Source organism: Pseudorca crassidens, chromosome 2, assembly GCF_039906515.1.
Source record: "Pseudorca crassidens isolate mPseCra1 chromosome 2, mPseCra1.hap1, whole genome shotgun sequence".
In the NCBI taxonomy this organism is placed as follows: Eukaryota; Metazoa; Chordata; class Mammalia; order Artiodactyla; family Delphinidae; genus Pseudorca; species Pseudorca crassidens.
Genome location: NC_090297.1, coordinates 108492391 through 108519225, shown reverse-complemented (window position 1 = coordinate 108519225; position 26835 = coordinate 108492391). Strand labels below are relative to the sequence as shown.

The window sequence follows — 26835 nt, the reverse complement described above, 5'->3', positions numbered from 1 at the left end:
AACACTGTAAATCAACTATACTCCAATAAAAAAAAATTTTTTTTTAATCATCATTGAATCTTGTCGTTGGGTAGCAGGGTCTAAGCTAAAAACACTTAAAATAGGACAGATAAACAAAACCTCCTTTAGCCATAGAGAGACAAAAGAGATGGGAAAAGCACAAAGATGAACTACATTCCTACGACAGAAGGGCTGACATTGTTTTGTCCCCCTGATGGCAGCCTCCCCAGTGGAGTGGAGTGGGCAGCTCAGGCAGCCAGTGCTCCTGGTCCTCTTACCATGTAGTATCCTGGAAGCAGCTTCTGCAGAAACTCCGCCTCTTTGTGCTGGACTGTTTTAATGATGAATTCATCATCGCTGGACACATAGAAGAGGGAACCACTAGCTCCAGAGTTGCAGAGTTCAATCAGCGGCTCATTGCAGAGGGAGTACTGGGCCCAGAGAAAAGAGAGCAAGAGGTTCAGAGATACAAGGGCATGCCCAACCAGAAATCAACTACAGATGCAATTCTAAAGAAAAACTAGAGCAAGAGTGTGGAGAGAGGGTCTTCCTTTGGAAGTATCCCTCTGATACTGGAGTCCCAGGGTCCTGAAATCTGGAAGCTTACCAAGTAATCATCAGGGCGGATACCAAATAACTCCCGAAAGTAGCGGAAGGCAACAGGTGCATAGGTCTTGAACCGAAAGTCACTGTAGTGATGAGCAGGAGTCAGGTTGCTCCCTTCACTGTGGGGTTGAACAGAAGAAGCCATAACTTACCAGTTCCTGTAAGTTAGGGAGTCCACACCCTGGAAAGATACTCAGTCACCCAGAGCCAGGTCAACACATCCCTCCTGAGAGAACCAAAGGGACTGGATGAGTCAGTTACATAATGGGACAAGGCACAACACGGGGATTAAGACATGGGCACAGGAATCATATTACCTCCTCCCGATGCACTAAATTGTTTTTTAGGGCTCAGTCCACAGGCCGGAGGCTCATGGAAACATCCAAAGGAGAGCATGTGCTCTTCAAATTCTCCAGTCCCCATATCACCCTGATTAAAATCAGGTTAAGGATTGGATGCATGCCTAAATTAGACATGAACCCTAAAATGCCCTGATGATGATATAAAAAAGCCACATTTTCTAGGACATTCCCCTGCACATTAACCTCTGTACCTCGGAAAGAAGATACTCTCCACCACATAGAAGTCTTGCATGAGGACATCCCGCTCTGGTTTGGTACTCAGGCTCCCCACAGTGTGAGTAATGCCTAACTGGATGGCACCTTTTAAAGCTGACGAGGTTGTCTAAGAAACAAGAGAAACAAGAGGAAAGTTTCTAGTATTAAATCTGATCATAGCAATAAAAACTCAGAAGAACCAGAAGGAACACGGGAGAGCAAATGCCTATCTAGTAGTTCAGACTAAACTGGGGCAATCCAGTTTCCCCATCCCCACACTCTACATGGCAGTTAAGCCTGCAAAGATTGGAAGAGCATGAAGATACAGAATAGCAAAGTGGGGACTCTCTAAACAAGGTGTTCCCTCCTATTCACATCTATATCTGGAAGATACGTTGTACTGAGAGAACAATCCTAGGTCTCACTCCAAAGGTTCCTGCCCCCAGAGTATATGGAGTCCTCCAAACATTTTATTCATCTGATACAGAATGTAACTAAAATTAACTGATACTCTGATTCACTGCCTAGCTACTGAAGTTCAGTTCTCTAAGGCAAGGGCTGACTGGCGTTCCAAGGACAACTGAGTGGCAAAAAAAGCTCCTGACTAAAGAAGAAAGCCTGAAAGATTCAAATTATTTCTGAGAGAACTATTCAGATTTAAAATTATCATACTGTGGTCAAAACACAAATATAAGAGCCCCACTCTTACAATCCAGGATTTCAATGTCATGGGAAAATGTCGTATTATCTAGTTCTGTGCTGTCCAATATAGTAGCTACTAGCTACACTCGGCTATTTAATTTTAAGTTAAAGTTAATTTAATTTAAAAATCATTTCTTCAGTCTTACTAGCCACATTCAGGTATGATTAGTGGGTACCACACTGGATAACACAGATATAGCACATTTCAATCACTGTAGAAAGTTCTATTGGACAGTTTTGTTCTAAGTGATTTCCCTTATCCCCCCAACCCTCACCAAATATTACTTGTATCAATATTCTACCTAGTCCTCATCGGGCATTAAAATTATAACTAGGGACTTCCCTGGTGGTCCAGTGGTTAAGAATCCGCCTCCCAGTGCAGGGGATGCGGGTTCGACCCCTGGTTGTGGAACTAAGATCCCACATGCCATGGGGCAACTAAACCCATGCGCTCTGAAGCCCACGTGCCACAATTAGAGAGAAGCCCGTGAGCCACAACGAAGCGCCTGCACACCACAACGAAAGATACCATGTGCCACAGCTAACACCCAATGCAGCCAAATAAATAAATATTTTTAAAAATAAGAATAGGGATTTCCCTGGTGGCACACTGGTTGAGAATCCACCTGCCAATGCAGGGGACACGGGTTTGAGCCCTGGTCCAAGAAGATCTCACATGCCACGAAGCAACTAAGCCCATGCACCACAACTACTGAGCCCGCGCACCACAACTACTGAAGCCCACACGCCTCGAGCCTGTGCTCTGCAACAAGAGGAGCCACCGCAGTGAGAAGCCTGCATACTGCAACGAAGAGTAGCCCCTGCTTGCCACAGCTAGAGAAAGCCCATGCACAGCAACGAAGACCAAATGCGGCCAAAAAAATTTAACACTTAAAAAAAAATTTTTAAATAAGAATATTTAAAAAAAATAAATAAAATTATAACAAATTTTTTAAGTGCTTGCCTCTCCAATTAGACTAGAAACTCATCTTTTTGTCTCAGTGTTCAGCACATAAAAAGAGCTCAATAAATGTGTTTAATTGACATGGGCCTCAGAGTCCATTCCCAGGGAGAGTCAGGTCCCTGACTGAGAATGAGTCAGTCCACCTCTATCACTTCGGACAATGCAATAAAGACAGAGAACAAACACAAGAAAAATTTACATGGGCCAGACAAGGTATAGATGCCAAATAGGAGGTTGAACACTGTACCCCAGGAAACCTAAGCATCTCCAATTAGTCCAGAACTGGGGAATTGGGTCACTCCAGGATGCTTCTCTCCTGTTTTCCCTTCACCAGTTCAATTTTCTCTTCTTGGTTATTACTACTATCTTTCCAATCCATTTGATATCTCTAGCTCTAAATCAGGTATTCTAGGCCCTATTCACCAAATGAAACTACAATCTTAAAAAAACAAAACCCATGGACTTCCCTGGTGGTCCAGTGGGTAAGATTCCATGCTCCCAATGCAGGGGGCCCTGGTTCGATCCCTGGGCGGGGAACTAGATCCTGCATGCATGCCACAACTGAGAGTCCACATGCCGCAACTAAGAGCCTGCACGCCACAACTAAGAGCCCGCATGTCACAATTAAGAGTCCACATGCCACAACTAAGAGTCCGTATGCCGCAACTAAGAAACCCACATGCTGCAACTAAAGATCCCGCATGCCGCAATGAAGACGCTGCGTGCCACAACTAAGACCCAGCACAGACAAAAAACAAAATAAAACAAAACATACACACACACAAAGAAAAATTCTTGACCTGCTGTCTATCTCTGTATCACCAAGCTGAATGGGATCCAGCCTTCACTTTATGTACATCCAGCACAAGAGACATGGTTCCCTAAAGCTAGGTAAGAATGGCCTTGGGGGCTTATTACATGTTTATATCTAACAGGGAAACACAATTTCTTCAGCTCAGTGAAAAAGCATCCAACACCAGATTTGTTCATTAAGAACATTCTCATTTAAACACATATATGGGGACTTCCTTGGTGGCACAGTGGTTAAGAATCCGCCTGCCAATGCAGGGTACACGGGTTCCATCCCTGGTCCAGGAAGATCCCACATGCCACAGAGCAACTAAGCCTGTGTGCCACAACTACTGAGCCCACGTGCCACAACTACTGAAGCCTGTGCGCCTAGAGCCCATGTTCCGCAACAAGAGAAGCCACCACAATGAGAAGTCCATGCACCGCAACGAAGAGTAGCCCCCTGCTCGCTGCAACTAGAGAAAGCTGGCGAGCAGCAACAAAGACCCAACACAGCCAGAAACAAAACCAAACAAAACGAAAAACACATATACAGGGCTTCCCTGGTGGCACAGTGGTTAAGAATCCGCCTGCCAATGCAGGGGACACGGGTTCGAGCCCTGGTCCGGGAAGATTCCACATGCTGCCGAGCAACTAAGCCCGTGCGCCACAACTACTGAGCCTGTGCTCTAGAGCCCATGAGCCACAACTACTGAGCCTGTGCGCCACAACTACTGAAGCCCGCGCATCTAAAGCCCGTGTTCCGCAACTAGAGAAACCACCGCAATGAGAAGCCTGCGCACCGCAACGAAGAGTAGCTCCCACTCGCCACAACTAGAGAAAGCCCGCGCGCAGCAACGAAGAGCCAACGCAGTCAAAGATAAAATAAATTTATAAAACAAAACAAAACCCATATATACAGATGGGAAATAATTTACCCTTTGTGAAGTAAATTCTAAAGTTCAAGTTGCGGGGCTTCCCTGGTGGCACAGTGGTTGGGAATCCACCTGCCAATGCAGGGGACACGGGTTCGAGCCCTGGTCCGGAAGGATCCCACATGCCACAGAGCAACTGTGCCCATGTGCCACAGCTACCAAGCCTGCGCTCTGGAGCCGCGAGCTACAGCTACTGAGCCGCGCACCACAACTGCTGGGGCCCATGCGCCTGGAGCCCATGCTCCACAGCAGGAGAGGCCACCGCAGTGAGAGGCCCACGCGCCACAGCGGAAGAGTGGCCCCCGCTCGCCGCAACTAGGGAAAGCCCGCGCACAGCAACGAAGACCCAATGCAGCCAAAAATAAATAAAAATAAAATAAATTAATTAAATTTATAAAAAATAAAGAAGTTCAAGTTGTATGATGGCTATTGTGCAAAGGTTTAGCGTATCAAGAAATGGGATGGAATGTGGAGAATAGTATCAAGGAGACAGAACTATCCCTTCCTGGAGTAAGATGAATGGGTTTCACCCAGACACACCTTTTTATATGTTGTCTCTCCTGAGGAATCAACACCTCGGTGGCCTATTTTCTTCATGGGCATGCTAGAGGCATAAGGCACCTAGAATAAGAAGAGTCAAGATTAGTACATGATTCCCATGTAACACACCAAACAGCTACCACGATGGTAAATCAAAAAAAACAAAACATGCAACACACCCTTTTTAGGTTAAGAACGTTTTATAAAATCTTCAGAAGATCCCTCCCATGCAAACACACAGCTATAGTGTTGCTCCCCAAAGAACTAAACTGACTAAAAGAACACAAAGAAAACTCCAAATGACATATATTTCACCTCTGGTTCTCAGAAAGATGACATGGAAAATTAAAATGATTATCATTAAAGAAAAGGAGAAACAGGGGAAGTAAGCAATAGCAGCCCCAGAAAAAAGGAAAGACCCTCAGTTTACAAAAGCAAGAGAGAAGTAGAGCTCCACAGACCCAGCTTTCTTTCAGAAACTACTACCCCTCTAATATTCAACCCAACCTGAACACTATTTGATCAAACTGAATTCACCAGCAGAAATGATCTAGCCACTGGCAAATGCAAGTACTGCGAGCCCAAGTATTAAGAGGCTGTGGCAATAAGATGAGTCCTCTAAGAAAAGGGCCTCAGTGCCTCAAAGAGATTCCTGAGAACGTGGTATGGCTTTGTTTTCTATTCACATACATCACAGCCTCTGAAAAAAGGAAGAAGTAAAACCAGTGGAGCAGAGGCTAGAAGGCTATTCTCCACAGCCAAGATGCCAGCACAACAGACATGAAGGTATTCTTCATGATGTCGATACTCAAGTTAACAAGCCAGAAGGCAAAAAGACTACTGAAAATAGCATGTTACCATCTTAGGGCCTGATATTTAAGTTCTACTCTTCTTGCTAAGACCCTTAGTGCCAGAAAACCCTCAGTATATATCCTGACAGATCTTGGAAGATGTTCTGAGAAAAAAGCCTAAAATCCTACGCCAAAATGGTCTGCACTCTGAGGTCCCGTCACAAAACCCAGGAGAGATGCAAGAAGTAAAAAGAGGAATGGGAAATACTCTGTGGGAAGAAAATTAAGCAAATACAAGATACTCTGCACAAAAGAGAAAAACTTAGAATATCAACAGCTTCAGTACGGTTAAAAGAAGTTCGCCACATTCACTGAAGCTACGCAGTCAGGAGGTATTAACAGCAAAACAAGAGAACGAGCTTTAGTGTCAGACTAGCTTTGAATCCTAACCTTATTAATTACAAGACCTTGGGCAAGCTATAGAACCTCTAATCTTCACTTTTTCATCTATAAAACATGGATAACAACAGTACCTACACTCATAGAGGCTCTTTGAAGGATTAAATAAGAATACCTGTAAAGAGCACTTAGGTACCTTATTTACTCTTTGGTACATTAAAAAAAGGCTCAGGGTCTTCCCTGGTGGCGCAGTGGTTGGGAGTCCGCCTGCCAATGCAGGGTTCAAGCCCTGGTCCAGGAAGATCCTGCAGCCGCGGAACAACTGGGCCCGTGCGCCACAACTGCTGAGCCTGCCCTCTGGAGCCCGTGAGCCACAACTGCTGAGCCTGCGTGCTGCAACTGCTGAGGCCCCCACGCCTGGAGCGTGTGCTCTGTGATGGAAGAGGCCACCACATTGAGAAGCCCACGTACTGCAGCAAGGAGTAGCCCCCACTCGCTGCAACTAGAGAGAGCCTGCGCACAGCAACGAAGACCCAACAGATCCAAAAATAAATAAATAAAATAAGTAAATTTAAAACATTAAAAAAAAGTTCAATAAATCTGAGCTATTATTAATATTCATAATAAACTGTGACAAAAGTAGAGTTGTATAATTACTAGCCTACCAAAGAGATGTGAGAACCTTATCTAGATTCCAAGACCCAAGTAGGGGGAAAATAAGGATGTTATAAACAGGTATCCTTCTATCCCAGAATTAAGGTTTTAGAACCACTGTATCAATATAAAACTCACCTCAGATGCCATGGGTCTCTTGATTCCAGATGCTGTGAAAAAAATAAAATAAACAAACACAACCATAAGTATATACACACACTCACAACGATCTCTATCAAGCCCACTGAAACAATCAGGATTTGAGTCACACTAAACCTGACAATGAGCTCCTGCCTCTTGCTCATTGATAACAGATCCTTTTGGATAGGGATTTTAAATGTCCCTTCTTTTTCCTCCTCCATACTCACAGAGCCCTTATGCATATTCTGTTCTCATTCTAGTCCTTTTTCTTACACAAGTGTTCATATTTTCTCTAGGAAATATATCTGTTCTTGATACATTTAACCATCAGAGCCAGAGGGTCTCATTTGATACCATGGCTGAAAGAGAAAGGGCATAAGAGATACCAAGACTTATCGGACAACCTGGGCTTGATTAATAATTTTTCCTGTAGAGCTAAAAGGGTAGGTACTCTTAGAGCATATCTATGGTGCTTTACACTTCTACTAATTATTTCAGAAAAAAGGTAAAGAGTTGGTCTATGGAAGCTTTATTTACAGTAGCCAAGATATGGAAGCAACCTAAGTGTCCATCAACAGATGAATGGATAAAGAAGCTGTGGTGTGTCTGTGTATGTGTGTGTATACATATACATATTTATGCAAATGGAATATTACTCAGTCATAGAAAAGAATGAAATTCTGCCATTTGCAACAACGTGGATGTCTCTAGAGGTTATTATGCTTAGTGAAATAAGTCAGAGAAAAACAAATACTCTATGTTATCACTTATATGTGAAATCTAAAAAATAAAACCGATCAATGTATATAACAAAACAGAAACAGACTCACAGAGAGAAAAAACTAGTGGTTACCAGTGGGGAGGGAAAAGCGGGGAGGGACAAGCTAGGGGTAGGGGATTAAGAGACACCAACTACTGTGTATAAAATAAATAAGCAACAAGGATATATTGTACAGCACAGTGAAATATAGCCATTATTGTGTAATAACTTTAAATGGAGTATTATCTGTAAAAATATTGAACTACATTGTACATCTAAAACTAAAACATCTAAAACATCTAAAAATAATATATTATTATAAATCAACTATTCTTCAATTTTAAAAAAAAGAGTTGATCTATGGAGATGAGGAGGCTAAGGATGGGGAAATGCAATGTCAAAAAAATGGAAGAGCACAGAGTGCAGGCAGAACCTGACTCTACATCCTTCCATCCTCATCTTGATTTCTGCTGTAAAAGCAACAGGAATTTGTTGGTGTGTACTTAGTAAATATATAATCAGTGGAGATGTGTAAGATAAGTGTGTAGTTAAATCTCATCAATATTATGACTTTTATCCACTTAAATGTAGAAAAAGATTTCAAGAATATGTTTAGAAAGTGACTAAAAGACCATTATCTATAGAAAAATACTCTAAAAGGTTAAATCAATTCTTAAGGGTCTGCGATCCCTATAACTTTCATCCATGATCACATTGGAAACAGGGAGACAGAACTTTCTCCCCTTCATATTGAAGAATGTTGGCCTTTTTTCTTCAAAGACTACTGATATATTACTTTGATGTAGTTCTAAAGAATTCAAAATGAATAAAGATTAGCCATATTTAAGAAAATTAAAAAGAAGAATCCAATTCGGATGAATCCTCAATAATATAATACCTGAATAGGAAGACCCCAGTTCTGGTCCATATATAAGGTTTGAGACAAGATGGGCTTAAGGGCAATCAGGTAAAGCTCTAATTACTATTGTTTAAGACCAACGATCAAGGGCCCTAAGAATTTCAGAATATAGCTGGGCTCAGAGAAGAGATTGTGGTAGACCTTAGTAGTACAAAGGCCACAGACTAAGCATTTCTGGTACCAATAAGCAGAGCAGCAAGTTTCCTTCCCCATAGAGAGTCAGAGTAGCAAAACTATGGGGAACAGATGGTTTTCATTCCTCTTCCCAAAAAAGGAGGTAAGGGAAATGTCATCTAGCTGTTAGGAAGATGTGCTGCATAAAATGGCCCAGAAAATTAGAAAAACAGCAGAGCCCAATAATCTATGCTTTTTGCAGGATGCTTCATCTTCAGTCAGGTCAAGTTCAGGTAGGTGAAAGACCATTTTAGAACTGGAACCCTAAGCTAAAGCTTCCAAGGAACAATAAGCCAGGACGAGTCAGATTTATGATAAAACTGTTACTGACTTAAAACCTTTTAGACAAGAGCCAACATGCTGAGCTATTTAAAAATCAGAAGACCTGGGTTCAAATCCCTATTACATCAGGTAAACTGTTCTCTATATTTAACTAAAAAAAGAGGAACCATATTAGAAGGTTTATGTAAAGATCAGATAAGACAAACTAAATCAGGGACTTCCCTGGTGGTCCAGTGGTTAAGAATCCGTCTTGCAGGGCTTCCCTGGTGGCGCAGTGGTTGAGAGTCCGCCTGCCGATGCAGGGGACATGGGTTCATGCCCTGGTCCGGGAAGATTCCCACATGCCGCGGAGCTGCTGGGCCCGTGAGCCATGCCGCTGAGCCTGTGCTCCGCAACGGGAGAGGCCATAACTGTGAGAGGCCCGCGTACCGCATTAAAAAAAAAAAAAAAAGAATCCGTCTTGCAATGCAGGGATGCTGGTTCAATCCCTGGTCAAGGAACTAAGATCCCACATGCCGTGGGGCAACTAAGCCCGTGTGCTGCGACTACTGAGCCCGCACGCTCTGGAGCCAGGGTGCCACAACTAGAGAGAAGCCCGCACGCTGCAATGAAAGATCCTGCATGCCGCAACTAAGACCCACCCAACACAGCCCAAAAAAGGATAAACTAAATCAAAGTACTTCATGGACTGCGACGTGCTATACAAATATGTTGTCATATGTGAATTTTTTTTTTTAAAGAGACCACAGACGGTGCAAGACGGTTTCTTTTTATTTTAATTTTTTAAAAATCTATTTTATTTATTTAGGCTGTGTTGGGTCTTCGTTACTGCGTGCAGGCTTTCTCTCATTGCAGCGAGCAGGGGCTACTCTTCGTCGCGGTGTACATGCTTCTCTTTGTGGTGGCTTCCCGTGTTGCGGAGCACAGGCTCTAGGCACGCAGTCTTCAGCAGTTGTGGCACACAGGCTCAGTAGTTATAGCTTGCGGGCTCTAGAGCACAGGCGCAGCAATTGTGGCGCACAGGCTTAGTTACTCCACAGCATGTGGGATCTTCCTGAACCAGGGATTGAACACGTGTCCCCTGCACTGGCGGGCAGATTCTTAACCACTGAGCCGCTGCGCCCATATGTGATTTCTAATGCAAGAGTAAAGCTGGGCCCCCAGGAAGGTTTAATGTTCAATTACCTAGACCTATATGAAATTCTAATTAGCACCTCAAAGTTCTTGGCTCCTCCCCAAACCCTCAGCCTCCACCTCCCCCCCAACATAACCTTGTGCAAGTGTACAGGCAACTGTAGAATTAGTTAAGTCTCAATAAGGAAATCAGTATGCTTTCAGTTGAGAAGACAACACTGATTCTGGACTTCTTGGTCAGTACCTGGCTTATCCCTTCCTCTTTTACCCCAGAGGAAGGGGTTTGGAGGGAGCTGGCAGAACCAAGAGCCAACATCCAGTCCTAGGCTGACAGTCTCTCCTAGAACACAACCTCTTCTGCATGCAAGGAGTCAATGGACCAAGTTAAACAATGGAGAAAAAAAAGCAGGTAAGTGATTTTCAAGGCAGAGAGTAGGTCTGGGGCTTTCTTTTTTTTTTTTTTTTTTTTTTTTGTGGTACGCGGGCCTCTCCCGTTGCGGAGCACAGGCTCCAGACGCACAGCCTCAGTGGCCATGGCTCACAGGCCCAGCCGCTCCACAGCACGTGGGATCTTCCCGGACCGGGGCACGAACCTGCGTCCGCTGCATCGGCAGGCGGACTCTCAACCACTGCGCCACCAGGGAAGCCCGGTCTGGGGCTTTCTTACTCCCTAAAAAGTTCTACTTTGCTACCTTTCCTAGTTTTATCACACAAACACATAGCTCTAGGGCTGCTACACCCTTACAAAGTACCCAGAATGAGGGTGGGAGGACTTCACTCAGTGGAATATGGTGCCAACTACTTAGCTATCTGCAACTGCAAAGCTTGGATTAATCCCAAGAACACTATAGCTGAAGCAGTTGGATGGATACTGGGGTCTAAATAATAATCAGAACAAGTAACACGGGGAGGAGAATTGGGACCCAAGACTTACTCTCTTCCTTGTCTGAAGTTTTGCCCCTAGGGCACAGGTCAGAGCTCCAACCTCCCAGAGAAGAATGGACAGGAATAGAAAAATAACTGGAGAATTTTATCAATGTTGCTGTAACACCCAGCTTGGTCCAGAAGAAACCCAATGAAGAGCAGTGATATTTCAGGGAACCAGGTACCATCTACTAAGGCTTGACCATTTGGCCCAAGGCTCTGCCAATGAGAAACTGCCTACTGAGACTGAAGAGTCACCAGCACTGTACCTGTTCATCTCCTAATCAAGCTCTCTTCAGAAGGAAGAGGAGGAGCAGAAATGGAGGAAGAGGGGGGAGGTGGACGGAGGGGGGAGGAAAAGTGAGGGAAAAAAAGAGAGAAAAGAAAAGAATACCAACTCAGCATGGCAACACCCGGCTTAGCAATGCCATCCAGCCAATGTTTAAGGAGAACGAGATTTATCCTTATGGATAAGACTAGAATGTTGTTCAACAGAAAGTTTGTTTTCTAGCATCTGTGTGAAAAATGATCTCTGATAAGTATATACTATCATCTTATAATCCCCATATCCACGATCCATATGTATCATCTTCTTTTTGGGTGGGGAAACTGAGTATAGGGCAGAGTTCCAATGTTAAATTTCCTCTTCCTCAGGGAAAAACGTTTCCATAGTTTGTTTCCTTCATGACTATGTAACTCCTACTTATTAACAGGCCCTAGACCAAGAAGCATTCTAAACAACCAGCTAATGTTGCTCTACTGGAAGCAAAAAATAAAGCCATGACAAATAGGCTGCATCAGAAAAATAATGGTTCAAATAACTTAATTCTGAGTGGCTCAGTAGATGATATAGAACCAACCATGGTGATTTCAAGTCCTAGTTCTTCTGCAGAAAGATGGAAATGTAAAAGACCTAGAGGACATTACCAAGGATCAAGGTACAAAACTGTACTCAATTACATATTTACTAAAAAAAAGACTGGCTTGTTGTTCACCAAAAATATTAATAAATAAAAGACCTAGAGGAGCAAGGGTGTACTCACTTTGGGAATTTTTAAAAAATTCTGACCAGAGCAGGTTCAATCTGGCTGAAATTTATAGACATTAAATGAAAGTTGATTTTTAAATAGAACAAGTTGAGAACTTAGTTCCTTCAGCCACATATGAACCTACCTGCCCATTTTCAAGCAAACAAATCAATAACAATTTATATTAAGAAAAAAAATCATTCAGCAAGGGCCTTTGAGATTTTAATCTAATCTTATTTATAAGTAAAAGTACAGAGCATAAGGGATGTGCTCAAAATCACAGAGCAAAGGCAGTGACAGAGCCAGAACTGGAATCCATATTCCTAAGCCCCAGTTCAACTCTCTTTCTTCTAATCTATCTTTTGTTTACAATTTCCTGGCCACTTGGAGTCTAGGTAGGACAAGAAACCAAGGGAACTAGAATACTTTTACAAACTAAATAAATCTCAGAATTGCTAATGGACAACATGAACATATATTTTCTTCCCTTGAGGTATTCCCTTCCCTTCCATTTTCACTGATAAGAGGATTAAGAGCAGAGACCTCCTCCTTCAGTTCCTCTCAATGAAATGAATAACAACACTCTTCCTCCAGCAACAGTCATCAATGTCACTGGCAAAAACAGTAGGAAAGTATCTTTCATTTCTTTTAGTGAGATTATCCTTGTTCTGAATCAGACAATGCCCGTATTCTAGAGGAGCAGAAGCTATCTTTCAAGTCTGATACTTGAAAGAGCAGTTTCACAGATGTTAAGGTCCTCACTAGCAGTAGAAAGTATCTTTTTGTCTTTGTAATAAGACATGAACAACTTTAGCAGAGAGAGAGAGAAAAAGTTTTTAATTCATCTCAGATTGGAGTTTTCTTTTTGGTGTAAGTGGAACCATGTCTTGCTCTGATTAAAAGCATAAGGGTTACGATCATTGAATTTGCAACGACAAAAAGAGGGCATCTGATGGGCACTCCTGTTTCAGTGATCTTGGAATTGACTGCAGAATCAGTCACCAATCCTTGGCAAAAATCCACATTAACTTCTAAAATATTTTCTTAAAGTATGATCAATAACTCCACATAGGGCTTCCCTGGTGGCACAGTGGTTGAGAATCTGTCTGCCAATGCAGGGGACACGGGTTCGAGCCCTGGTCTGGGAGGATCCCATATACCGCGGAGCAACTAGGCCCGTGAGCCACAATTACTGAGCCTGCGCGTCTGGAGCCTGTGCTCCGCAACAAGAGAGGTCGCGATAGTGAGAGGCCCGCGCACCGCGATGAAGAGTGGCCCCCGCTTGCCACAACTAGAGAAACCCCACACACAGAAACGAAGACCCAACACAGCAAAAATAAATAAATTAATTAATTAATTAAAAAAAAATAACTCCACATATTATGCATGGAGGAGCTCAGAATTTTGTTGCTTTTTTAGGACAGCTAAAGTCAGAAGGGGAAGTTCCCTGCTGCACTATTCTTTTGTTGAACAACAAATATTTAACCTGGTTTAAAGTCAAGTTAGTTCACAAACAGCCTTTCAGATTAGTGAGAGAGCAATAAGGTATAGTGGGTAGGAATGTGGGCTCTGAAATCAGAACACCTAGGTTGGCTAGATTTGAATACTAGATCTACCATTTACTAATTAGGTAACTTTGGACAAGTTGGTTAAAATGCTCTAGGCCTTGGTTACCTCATCCATAAAATGGACATATAATAACATGTATTTCATAGGGTTGTTATGAGAATTAAATAAGTCCTGTATAGCACCTAACATGTAATAAATGCTCTATAAATACTAGCGATTATTACTACTATCATTGTGAATTATGAAACCCCATCTACAGGATGGGAAGGGTCAGGGGAAATAAGAGGTACAACAGAAAGGGAAAAGAAAAAGAGACTCATTTACTGAAACAAAAGGAAATGGAGTTATGGGAAGACTTTGAGGGAGACAAAAGATAGTGAACGGATTCATTTCATACTGTGGAACTGTGAGAAAAGAAGTTTCTGGGTTAAGACAGCATCTTTTTTGGAGAGGACAGAGGGAAATGGGAGGTAAAGTGAAATAATGCTTGCAAGACATCCACAGCCTTCTCAGAAGGCCATGCACTACTACTAAAAAAAAGTCTGCAATTGTTATGGGGAAGAGGAGTTGGCTGCTAGTAACTACAAGGACTCATGCTTCTTCAGCACAAATACACATCAGTTCTACCTCTCTTACGGTTGACCCCACAGCACAGAAAGTTGAAACCTAAACGAGGAAAAACAGAAAATTATCACTTACTTCTGGGGTTCTACCTGCTTAACAGCAGAATAAGCACATTAAAAAAACAAACAAACAAAAAACACACAACAATGCTAAAGTTTAAAATTATTAACAGGACCTGACCTGATGACCCCCAGTACCATACTGGGAAATGTTAGATGATTTTCTGCAGTTCTAGGTAAATGTCAAAAAAAGAGACAGAAGGAGAAGCTCAGGCAGAAAAATTCCAGGGGAAAAAAAAAAAAGAAAAATTCCAGGAGTGATTACAAAACTTGCAACCCAAACAATTTCACACTGGAGTGATTTCAGATAGGCCAAAAAATTTCAGGTATAAAGCTCCTTGCATGCAGGCTTCTATCCTTTTAAAAAAGACTGTGTATACATTTTATTTGACGGTCTTCCACTTGTGAGGGCAATTTGGTAATATCTAGCAAAAAGCCTTAAAAACAAATATGTACCATTTGTCCCAGAAGTGAGAATTTATCCTAAGGAAATAGTCAAGTGGACAAAGACATATATACAAAGATATTTATTGTAGCGTTGTACATAATAACTATAATTGGGTAGATATAATGGGAAAGAATCTAAATGAACAATATAGGTGACATAAGTTGTAGTGCAGTCATAAAATGGACTAGTATACAACCATTATTTTTATGTGTAGGATAAAATCCATTATTTTTATGGATAGGATGTCACAATAAGTTGCTGAATGGAAAAAGGTAAAAAATTACATAATGCAATATTTTTCTAAAACACTTACCTATAAAGTCACATGTATTTATATACATAGAAAACGTCCAAAAGATTATATACCAGAATGTTAAAATACGACTATACTGGATAGTGGGATTAAGTTGATATTGTAAGTTTAAGTTTCTATTTTTCCTTATCTATATAAATTTTCTGTAACAAATAATTAGATAATTTAACAATTAAAGGAAAGAGATACACGGGAATGGCTTTATTATCTTTGTTTTATAACCATTTTTCCCAGTAAACTAGTGCTCAACAGTCCCACACATACCACCATCAATCCCCTCCCCACACATTAACTCAAGCTCATTACAACATATTATGATGCTGCAGAGATAGAGGAAAAATGTGAAAAGATGTCTAGAAAGCTGCTGACAATTCCAAGCCACAAATAAGCATGACTCCTATACACTCCCTCCCATTCTTTATTAATTATTACTTTGAGATGCCTATACAACCTGAAACAAACCTATATCAGCACATAGGATAAGAGGTTCTCTCTGAAGAATTTACCTTTCATATCCTTCAGAATATCAATTTTCTCCTATAAAACATGTATACCTAATTTCAGCAGATCTCCTGGATACTTGAAAAATAAAGATCGAGCCTCAAAATTATGAAAATTAGCTGAGAAATCTTTAATGTTACTAAGTAACTTCACAACAGCTGAACTAGCCAAGTCAAGTGCCTAAGTGGAAACAACCCAATCAATTCCCGCTAAAATACAAAGTTGAATCATCATACCATGTCACAGAAAATTTTTCTGAGTAACTCTGTACTGGTCTCAAGGAAGCACTCCATTTTTGTCCTTGGCCCCACCCTAAATTGTGTTTGTGATGAAAAAGGTACCCAAGGCCTTAAAAGAGGAGATAATTGAAACAAAGATATTTTCAGACGGTAAATAGCTCCAAAATATGAGTTGTTGTTCCCCTCCCCCGCCCTGCTCTCAGTGTGTGGAACAAAACAGAGTTGGCCTTAATACCAGAGCCTCTCCCAGTGCTTTCAGAGCAGAAGCATTTCCGATGGAGATGAGATGACATCATCTACCAGATGAGAAACTAAGAGGCAGTCTGTGACTGACTTCAATGTTTGAAGTACTCATATAATTTCGGGAGGCTAGAAGTTGGCCGGATGTGCATCGCTCAGACGAGTTTTGCCCGAACAGGTCATAGAGAAGCAATTCCAGAGACCTACCAATACTACTACAAAAATGTGTCAGTAATTCCTACATAAAGCAGAAAGAGACAAGCAGGCTTTTTGGAAGCAAAATGCTAATTCTTAGAGGGTCTCTTGGTTGATAATATTGAGAGCCAGAGATTTCAAAAGAAAAAAAAAAAGAGCAAAAGCAAAAACCTGCACAAAAAAACAAAAGCCATCAGCCCAGTTGTTTGCTGGACTATCTCAAACAAGCTCTCTGGTCCTCTTTAACTTGAAATACTGAATTTTAATTATACCACTGCATGTAGGAGGCATAATATGTTATCCAAATAAAAATACTCACAAATATGTCTGACGTGTCAGCCTACCTAATGAGAAGTACTGCTGAGGCACAAAGCTCTAAGAGATAGTGTTAAAAGGAAATTTTAAAAAGGCACTATTACTATGCCCTCAATAAGAACTAAACCAAGCCAATTAAGAAAACCAAGCCACATCTTAGAGAAGAGCTAAATTTTGTTTCCTAGCAGGTGTCAGTTTTTCCTAAGGATCTTCTAGAAAAAATGAGAAAGGCAAGGATGCTCTTAGAAACAAAAGCTCAAAAGCAGTTTGATCTACCAGTCCTGGGGTCAGCTGAGAGCCAACCTGGTCAGCTAAGAGCCAACTAAGTAAGTAGCAAGGAATGAGCTGCAAATTTATTAAGACCCATCTTGACAACATACAGACTTTATGCAAAGTCTTTGCCACTATTAACAATGTCTTTGAATCTCACTTTCCTAATTTGTAAAATGAGAGTGTTAAATTAAAATATCTCTACACTTCCCTCTAGTGATAATTTTTTTTTAATTTATTTATTTTTGGCTGCGTTGGGTCTTCGTTGCTGCATGCGGGCTTTCTCTAGTTGTGGTGCTACTGTGTGGGCTACTGTTCATTGTGGTGCGTGGGCTTCGCATTGCAGTGCTTGTTGCAGAGCACGGGCTCTAGGTGCACAGGCTTCAGTAGTTATGGCACGCAGGCCCAGTAGTTGGCGCTCGCGGGCTCTAGAGCGCAGGCTCAGTAGTTGTGGCGCACGGGCTTAGTTGCTCCGTGGCATGTGGGATCTTCCCGGACCAGGGCTAGAACCCGGGTCCCCTGCACTAGAAGGCGATTCATAACCACTGCACTACCAGGGAAGCCCTAGTGGTAATTTTTGCTTCTAGTTCTATAAGCCAAATTTCATGGTTCTCAGGCCTCAAATATGTATCTCTTAGCAGTAAAATTTTGATTGAAATTTGTGAAAAAATCTGAGTCCTTCTTTAAAAGACCCGAGTCTCCTGGATAAGCCAACCCACAGCGAAGAAGCAGTTGAGATTTCTGGCAGATCACCACCTCCCAATTCTATTTCCAAACCTGGTTCTATCTATCTTGAAAAAAAGCAGTGGATATTGCTGGCTTAGAATGTACATATTTGAGCCGAGAAAGTAACTTAAATGATATCATAACGAGCATAAATTACCTCAACAATGCACTTCAATCACCTCCCAGACACTAATGCAAGAAAATAAGAGATACGGCCAAGTTCCTTCTCTGCCATCCCTTTTATACAGGTTCTTGTCAATGACAACTTGGAGTTTACCAGGGATGTTTACCTACACTGTGCACAGAAAAGTTAATATACTCTAAGCTATTTATATATCCTTAAAATAAAAAAAAAAACCTCTTCCCATTCTCTTCCTGTAACTTCCCTTTGCCCACTCCCCATCAACATTACTGATCCTTTGGGATAGTGCTTATTCTTGGTTAACTCCATATTGCTCAGTTTAGTACACAAGGCAAATAATAAGATATATGGAACTCCCTACAAGGAATCTGCCCTTCTCTCTCTTTTTACCAGTCTTCTTCAGACTCCAACAATTAGGTGACTTTTTGGGAATCAGATATTTAAAAATTAATACATATTGTATACAGCCATTAAAAACAAACAGACTAATTTCACAGGAGGAGAAAGAAAAATGATCAGTAACAAAGTTTAAAAAGATGGAGGGGTTGAGGGAAAAAAGTTCACTTCAAACAAAACAACAGTAAAAAAAACAACAGAAGCTCATAGGAGATATGAATGAAACAGAACCAACACATATGTACAAACTAAACAATGTTCTCTTTTGATAGGAAAGGGTGGAGAAGTGAAGGGCAACAGGGGAAATGAACTAGGAAGGGGTTTCCTCTAGGAAACACCATCAGTCCAAACACTCTCTCTTTGAGACTGAATGATGGGCTGGGGTTTGGAACACAGAGAAACAGAAATTCTCTCTGTTGAGCTATCAGAAACAGCATACTTCCTGAAGCATACTTGTATCCTTGATCAAGAGGATACACCCAGTAAAAAGGAGAGAGAAGAAACTGACAACTTTGGTCTTTTTGCTTTCTTCATGTCAAGTAAGAATATCCCAAAATTCTAGGAAAGAAAATATCCAGTTTAAAGGACAAAATACCCCCACACACTTTCCTTCTCCCCAGTTCTGAATTTGGCCTGGTGTTATCGCTGTTGTTCACTTCACAGGCTATAGTTTCCATTATTTATTATCAAAGAAAAATAGACTGATAAAATATTTAACAGCTAGTAGCTAGCACATATTTAAGCAAAGTTATTAATCAGAACAGTTTTATATCAAACCAGAACAGCACACAGAAATTAACAAACAAAACATAATATGTATTTTGATATTCAAAGCTAACTTATAAGTACACATTACCAATTAATATCAGATACTGGATACCTAATAAGTCTATATAATTGACAGTGGGCTTGAGCAGCCATGGCAGAAATAAATGGATAATTAAAAACAATGACATTCTAATGTCAGTTTTCCGGCAGAAACTACCAAGGGGACAAAAGAAAAAAGGAGGGGGTAGGTGGGTGTAAACCCTCTGCAGAGAAAGCAAAAAGAAAAATCTCTCCCTACTTATAAAATACCAATCAAAACGGAACCTGGTGATATTCTGCCTACATGGCATTCTGTTCTATCTTTACCTTTCCAAATTTCAGTTTCTCACTCCAATAAAGTGGCTTAAGTTGCTTTATTTTTCACTAGTATGGAAGAATTGAAAGGAAAGAGATCAGTCTGCAAATGGCCTACACTGTACCAAAGAACACAGACAAAAAACCCCTACCATTTGGAGTTATCAGATTACAGCATACATTTATTTACTTGTGGAGCTCTGCTGAGAAGAACAAAGCCACCAGAATCAAGGACTGATAAGACTGGCTCTACTACAAAAGTTCCAAGCAAAAATCTTCTCTCCTGTGTCTTCCAGGGTCTCCCTCACTAGTTAAGGGAAAGTCAGGAAAGGAGCTGTAAAAGTTACCTCCAAATCATTTATTTGTGCTCATGATAAAATCATTTGGTGATGTGTGACAATTTCAGAAATGTTCTGGTCTGAAGCAAAAGGAGCTATTATAGGTTCATGATCTTCTAAGGTTTCAAGTGCTTTTTCTTAGGGGAGTCACACATGATTTTATCACACAGCTCTTATTTCAGGGGAGCAAAGGACACCTCAACACTCTAACTTTACTTTTTAATTCCTCCACTAACTTCAAATCAAGTCTCCAAAACAGAAACTCTTCACTCCCTTCCTGGTGGTAAAAAGGGGACTCAGTGGCTGAATTTCAAACTCTTGATGGACTAGTCAAATTGCAGACAGGGGGCTCTCCTACACTGGTGTGACAGATGGTCGCACTGTCAACAGCACCTTATCAGGGCTGATTTTATTTTTTAAGTGGTGCCACTGTCCAAATAATGAGGATAGGAGGGAAAGGAAGAGAGGGAATACATTTCCTTTAACACATGCAACAGCAGACAGCAAACTGCATCACCTTTTCTTAACCAAAGTTTAAGAACAAGCACATGATAATGGCTGCTGTAAACTGATATTCATTTATAATTGCCTCCCTCCCACAAATCCAAACATGGTAATCACTCCAATGGGAAAAGATCTCTCAGACATCTCTCACATATCTCTCAGAGCGAATGCTTTGCTCTACCTTCTGTATTTCACTTGTCAGCAGCTTAAAAGACCAGCTCTCACTTAATGGTGAAATAATATAGACAGGGGTTTAATACTGGCAGGGAACAACCGTTCTAAATTACCTGTCCTTCCTAATTTGAATGCCAAAAGATTTTGAGCCTCCAAAGGTTATGAGTGACTTATCTAAAACATCAATCTGTCCCTGAATCCTGACATTCTTATTTTGTATCCACTTTCAACACTGCCAGAGAATCTTGCCTTTAGAATTTCAGTTTCACCAATATTTGAGTTCAGCTAAACACCTAAGGACAGTAACTTGGTTTTAGGATGATTAAAACACAAACACACACAGTCCTACCTTGAATTTCTACAAAGCTAGCCTTTAACAATTTAGGAAATCATAAACCATTGTTTATTCCTGCCGATGTCTTAATTCCCCTGGTACCATCCCGACAGAGCACCACTCCCCTCCAATCACAAATAAAACACATTCTCAGTAGCTTTTTTTGCATCAGAATCAAACATCCTCTTCAAAAACATATCCCTGAAATGAAATATTCTATTAAATTAAATTCAGTAAGCCAAAACCTAAGTGAACATGCAGATACAACAAAAAGTCAACAATGCTTATCTGCACACAGATAATCCCATGTTTTCAGAAATATTTATGAGCATTTTTCTTAATTTCTTAATCCATTTCAGTATTTGCCAAAGAAGCAGAAAAGGACGGTGTTAAGAAACGAAAGTAAAAAAAGGAATCTAAGCTATTTATTTTTAGCCATTTTTATATATCTTGACTTCACATATGAACACAGTAAAGCCAAGGAGCTGTAATGTCCACTAAAATCTGATATTTGATTTTCTGGTGAAAACACAATAGCAAAAAACATTTATTCAATCTGAATTACATCTTGCTAGTCCTCGGATCTGGCAGAAAATATAAAAACATACAAAAATATCAAATAGTGACATCTTAAATAGATAGTAGGACTTCCCTGGTGGCGCAGTGATTAAGAATCCGCCTGCCAATGCAGGGGACAAGGGTTCGAGCCCTGGTCCAGGAAGATCCCACATGCCGCGAAGCAACTAAGCCCGTGTGCCACAACTACTGAGTCTGCGCTCTAGAGCCCAGGAGCCACAACTACCGAAGCCCATGCGCCTAGAGCCCGTGCTCCGCAACAAGAGAAGCCACCGCAATGAGAAGCCCGGGCACTGCAACGAAGACTAGCCCCCGCTGGCCGCAACTAGAGAAAGCCCGAGCGCAGCAACAAAGACCCAAGGCAGCCGAAAATAAAAAATAAATTAATTAAAAAAAAAAAAGATCAACCTGGTTTCTAATACCTGATTTGATAGTTAAGTCTGCTTAACGACTGTACACAACCATTCTTCTTTCAGCACTGGGGGAGCGGGAGAAGAGGCTTTAAATTGAGGAGCTACTGTATTAAAAACACTGTCATTTTAACTTTATCCTTCTTCACATTTAGAATGCAACATGAGTTGTTCTGGCCTGCTAATCCTTTACAGGAAAGGTAAAAATCACCTCTCAAGAAACTAAAAATAGATGTACATAAATAAAACTGCAGTTTGGAAAAAGATATTTGTGACCAAGTATTTGCTCATCTGAACTGGAATATGAAAGGTGGAACCCTCTATTTAGTCAACTCAAAATGGGAAGGATGCAATCCCAGGCCTAAGGAAATGTCAATGTCTCAGGTAAAGCATCCATCATGTGGCAGCCTCTCCCGTCCACAGTGTAGAGGCAACAGTCACTGTGGAACCCCAGACATTTCTGATGGAAGCTCTAGAACAGTTTCTGACTCAAACTACCCCCCCACACACACACAAACCCCAACACCACACATTTTCCCTCCTACACACAATCTGTTGCTTTTCTTGTGGGCTTCTCAGCCCTCCTCAATCTTCAATAGTTTCTAACCACTTTGAGCTATATTCCCTGGCTCCCTTCTCAAAGTGCCAATGTCGTGCCTAATCATTCCTCCAGTCCATTTCCTATTATGCAATATTCGCCACAGCACTGAGAGCCACCCCCACCCCATCCTTCTCAGGCCTAATTCCCAGCATCACCTCCCTCAACCTTTACTGCAATTCGAGACGCCACCGTTCCGCCTTCTCCATCTGTTTTCAGGGTCTTTTAGCCCTGATTTCCCACATTCCTAACGTTTTCTTCAAAACCTCCCATTCCTTCCCAAAGTTGGGCAGTCTAGAGATGGGAGTCTCCAAAGGAGAATGTTTGATAAAATTGTACGTTTATCTGTGCGAGCGCACGCGTGTTTGGGGGCGGGGGGGCACGAAGTGAGAAGGAATGACGCATTAGGGGAAGGTGTGACTAAAAAGACGGCTCCAATAACTCCCACCCCCAACAAAATCCACAATTCCCTAACTCCCCAGCAATGGAAAGCGTCCCATAACGCTTCCATACCTTTTAAGTCCCATGGCTTCTCTTCCACAGTTTCATCCAATTAATCCCGCAATTAACTTGGATTCTACCTGCCTCTCACACTACGTAATTCCTCCCTACTTACGAAGCCTCCATTTACTCTACTTTTCTCTACTCCCTTCGGTTCCCTTTCTGTTGCCTTCCTACCCCCACCGTCAATCTCCATCCCTTCCTGACCCTACTCCTTCAAAGCCCTCAACCCGGTCTCCTCGAAGCCAGCCAATGTTCCTGACAGCTTCCCTTTTCTCAGTCAAATCCATCCTTTCCTCACACTCCCCCTGCCAGCTCAGAAAGCTAGAAAAGCCTAGTCCTCTGTCCTCCTTACCGGCAACGACTCGGACATCCCCAACTACAGGTGCCCTTCCTGGGTCTCGCTCTTCCCCCCATCGCACAGCTGTCAACAGCCCCCAGCCCACGCTCCGCCCTGATTACCTGAAGACGAGGTGCAGGGAGGGACCCCGGAATCCGCGGATGAAAACCCAACCGCCGACGACCCAGAGGAGGCCGACGCCATCTTGGCAGCCCCCTCCCCCTCAGCGGCCTCGCTCCTTTTGAATCCTCTTCCTCTTCTCGGAGTCGAATCTTCCCCACGTCTCTTCACAGAACCCGCGTTCTCCGGGCCGCCTCCCCGCCCCCTCTCTCAGATACGTCGCGCCGGCTCCGGGACCAACTCAGGGCCGCACCATTCGGCGGGCATGGGGGAGAACTCTCGTCTCGCACCCTCTCCGCAACTTTAACCGCTTTCCGCGGGAGCTACTTTCCCCCTTCACAACAGAGGAAGCTCAAGCCAGCTGCCGGGACCCCGCGTCCGGACCAAACCACACCTAAAAGAACAAGGTGGAGAGTGAGAAGTCCCAGCGGAGCGAGTGGCCCCTCCCCCTCCTCCCTAGCCACAGCCAGTTTATCGCCCAACCCCACCGCTCCACTCCCGGTGGCCAAAGCAATTCAGGCATCGCGCATGCGCCCAACCTTCTCCGCGGCCCATCCCATCCAATAGGGGAGGAGGGAGGGCCCCAGAGAAATCAAGCCAATCAGGAGGCTGATCCTGGTCACATGACGCGGGTCCGTCGCGCCCTAACAAATCCAAGGGTCGAAGACGGCGCGCCCCTGTCTACGGTGCCTCGGTGAGTCAATCTACGTTCGACTCTTTGAAGAGACTAGGTTGCGAAGTCTGAGCAGGGGATCTGAGTACGCGAGGCTGACCCTTTCAGTTCACAGCCCAGGAAGAACTCCCGATAGAAGCGCCGGTGTCAAGTCAAAGACATTAAACAGTCGAATATCACAAAACACATTCCACCAAGTATTCTTCCGGCTTTACTGCCTTGTTTACCATTTAGTTTAACATGCGTGCATGTCTTGCCTTCCTCTGAATGACATTCGAAACAGATCTACACTTTGCCTCAAACGCAATACTGGGCACAGTGATTGAGTTGAGTAAATATTTGATAAATGAACGAATAATGTCCATTTATTTGATAAATGGATAGGAATAAAGAGCTGTCCAAAAGGGCAACGGAAGGCGATCAGAAACCTAACACAATCTTCCTGTGATCCAGGCCCTTAGTCTCTCTCAGTTACCTATGCTCCAAAGGGCATGGAAACTCAGAGAAATTCCCCATTCTAGTCTAGTCTTCGTACTAACCCCGCTCAATTTTAACAAAATACCCTGGAGATTATGAACCCCGTTGGGGATATGAAGACCTGACTATCTCTGAACAGACTGTAAGCTGCTAGAGAGCAAGGACTGTGTTTCACCCTTGTATCTCCAGCTCCTCCCATGACGTAAGTCTGTACTTAGTAGGGGCTCAATAATTATTCGTGGAATGAATAAATGAAGAGGAATGGAGGAAAAATCCTAGGTATTGCAGCCCCCAACATGGGCCTGGTTATCCTCTATCCGGATGTCTTCTGGGTCTTCGAAAGAGAACATAGGACCTGAACGTCCAGAAAATATCTCCAAGCATTTACCTCTGCCTTCTACCCCCTGCGTCATCAAGATCTAAAATAATTGTTTCCCTGCTGCCACCTGCTGGGTTATTCATCTTCCTTTAGGTACTGAAGATAGACAAACTTCAAATGCTTGTATTACCACTTATAATTCCATAGCAGTGGGATTGTGTTACATTGAAGTATTTTATGATTCTGATTTTAAAATTGGAAATAGACCAATAAAACCCTGACTTACCAAGGCGGTAAGTCAACAGGGGGATCTTCTCCCTCGGATTTGATCTATGAATTAGATTTCAGCCCTCCTGAAAGAAGAGACCCCTGTTTTGTAGCTTCTTAGGGGTTTTTGTTTCTCCTTTACGTACCAGAAAATAGCTACTATTACTCCTACCACCTTGTATTATGTCAGTCTGTTTGCTTGTTCGTCTCCCTCATAAGACTGTGAACATTCCAGGGCAAAGATTACATCTTATCCATTTTTATATCTCAGACATCTAGAATAGTGCCTGGCACAGAGCAGTGCCCAGTACATGCTCCTGAATATATGAATGGATGAGGGCAAAATTCAAAAAGTGGGGCTAGGGGTGTTTTCCATATTTTCCCCAAAACCTTGTCTTTGCCTCCACTCCCAGTCAATCCCTGGCGTGGCCTCTGAGTCATAGAGCCACTCTACCCCAGTAACATTCCTGGCATAGCAGTACTGGGGTGACGTGGCAGGGTGTGGAAGCAGGGGCAGAACAGGACACATTGGCTTGGTGTCCCCAAGGATATGCAAAAGGGAATTCACCAATATATCCTTTAGAAAGGGGGGTGGCAATCTGGTGATCTCAAAATAGAGCCACACATACAGACTTGAAGGAAATAGTGTATACACAGACACACACAAACACACACAGCCTTACTAAAGTGACCTTCATGTCTTAGGACAGTTCCTAACGTCAAAATGGAGTGGCTAGGTCAACATAGAGGCAAAGTAAGAGGATGGGTATCTTATTCACTCAATTAGTCATTATTTCATTCATTCATTGAATTAGCATTATTTAGCCTCAACTACATCCTAGGCACTATGGGAATTCCTGGTATACACAGATGAAGATAAAGTCCCTGGCCTCAAAAAGATCACAGACTAATGACAAAGACAGACACAGAAATGATCAGAATAAAACATAATAGGTGCCATCACAGAGTATGCACAAATGCTGTGTTTTGAAAACCATATTTTCAGAATAAAAAATGGGAAGAGAAGTTGATACACTCTTTTTTTTTTTTTTTGCGGTACGCGGGCCTCTCACTGTTGTGGCCTCTCCCGTCGCGGAGCACAGGCTTAGCGGCCATGGCTCACGGGCCTAGCCGCTCCGCGGCATGTGGGATCCTCCTGGACCGGGGCACGAACCCGTGTCCCCTGCATCGGCAGGCGGACTCTCAACCACTGCGCCACCAGGGAAGCCCCATACACTCTTTTTTTAAATTAATTTTTACTGGAGTATATTTGCTTTACAATGTTGTGTTAGTTTCTGCTGTACAGCAAAGTGAATCGGTTATACACATACATATATCCACTCTTTTTTAGATTTCCTTCCCATTTAGGTCACCACAGAGCACTGAGTAGAGTTCCCTGTGCTATACATAGGTTCTCATTAGTTATCTATTTTATGTATAGTAGTGTATATATGTCAATCCCAGTCTCCCAATTCATCCCACTTCCCTCCTTCCCTCCTTGGTAACCATAAGTTTGTTTGCTACATCTGTGACTCTATTTCTACTTTGCAAATAAGTTCATCTGTATCATTTTTCTAGATTCCACATATAAGTGATATTATACCATATTTGTCTTTCTTTTTCTGACTTCACTCTATATGACAATCTCTAGGTCCATCCATGCTGCTGTGAATGGCGTTATTTTGATACATTCTTTTTTTTAATATTTATTTATTTATATTTTATTTGGCTGCCTCAGGTCTTAGT

The 26835-nt window shown here is 42.3% G+C and overlaps 1 protein-coding gene across 3 annotated transcripts in view; it reads right to left on the bottom strand.

The window, feature by feature from the left end:
- The window catches only part of PIP5K1A (phosphatidylinositol-4-phosphate 5-kinase type 1 alpha), a 45714-nt gene extending 21815 nt beyond the window's left edge, over window positions 1-23899 (bottom strand). Inside the window, exons 1-8 of one of the 3 annotated variants that reach the window (XM_067727734.1) lie at window positions 23842-23899; window positions 23356-23747; window positions 14496-14534; window positions 7076-7107; window positions 5094-5174; window positions 1160-1290; window positions 608-725; window positions 279-431 (exon numbers count right to left, since the gene is read on the bottom strand). In XM_067727734.1, the coding sequence (XP_067583835.1) occupies window positions 279-431; window positions 608-725; window positions 1160-1290; window positions 5094-5174; window positions 7076-7107; window positions 14496-14534; window positions 23356-23437 (636 nt within the window). In that variant the 5' untranslated portion in view covers window positions 23438-23747; window positions 23842-23899. The other 2 variants (XM_067727736.1, XM_067727735.1) reach the window with 2 other exon arrangements.
- Between the last annotated feature and the right edge of the window lie 2936 nt (window positions 23900-26835).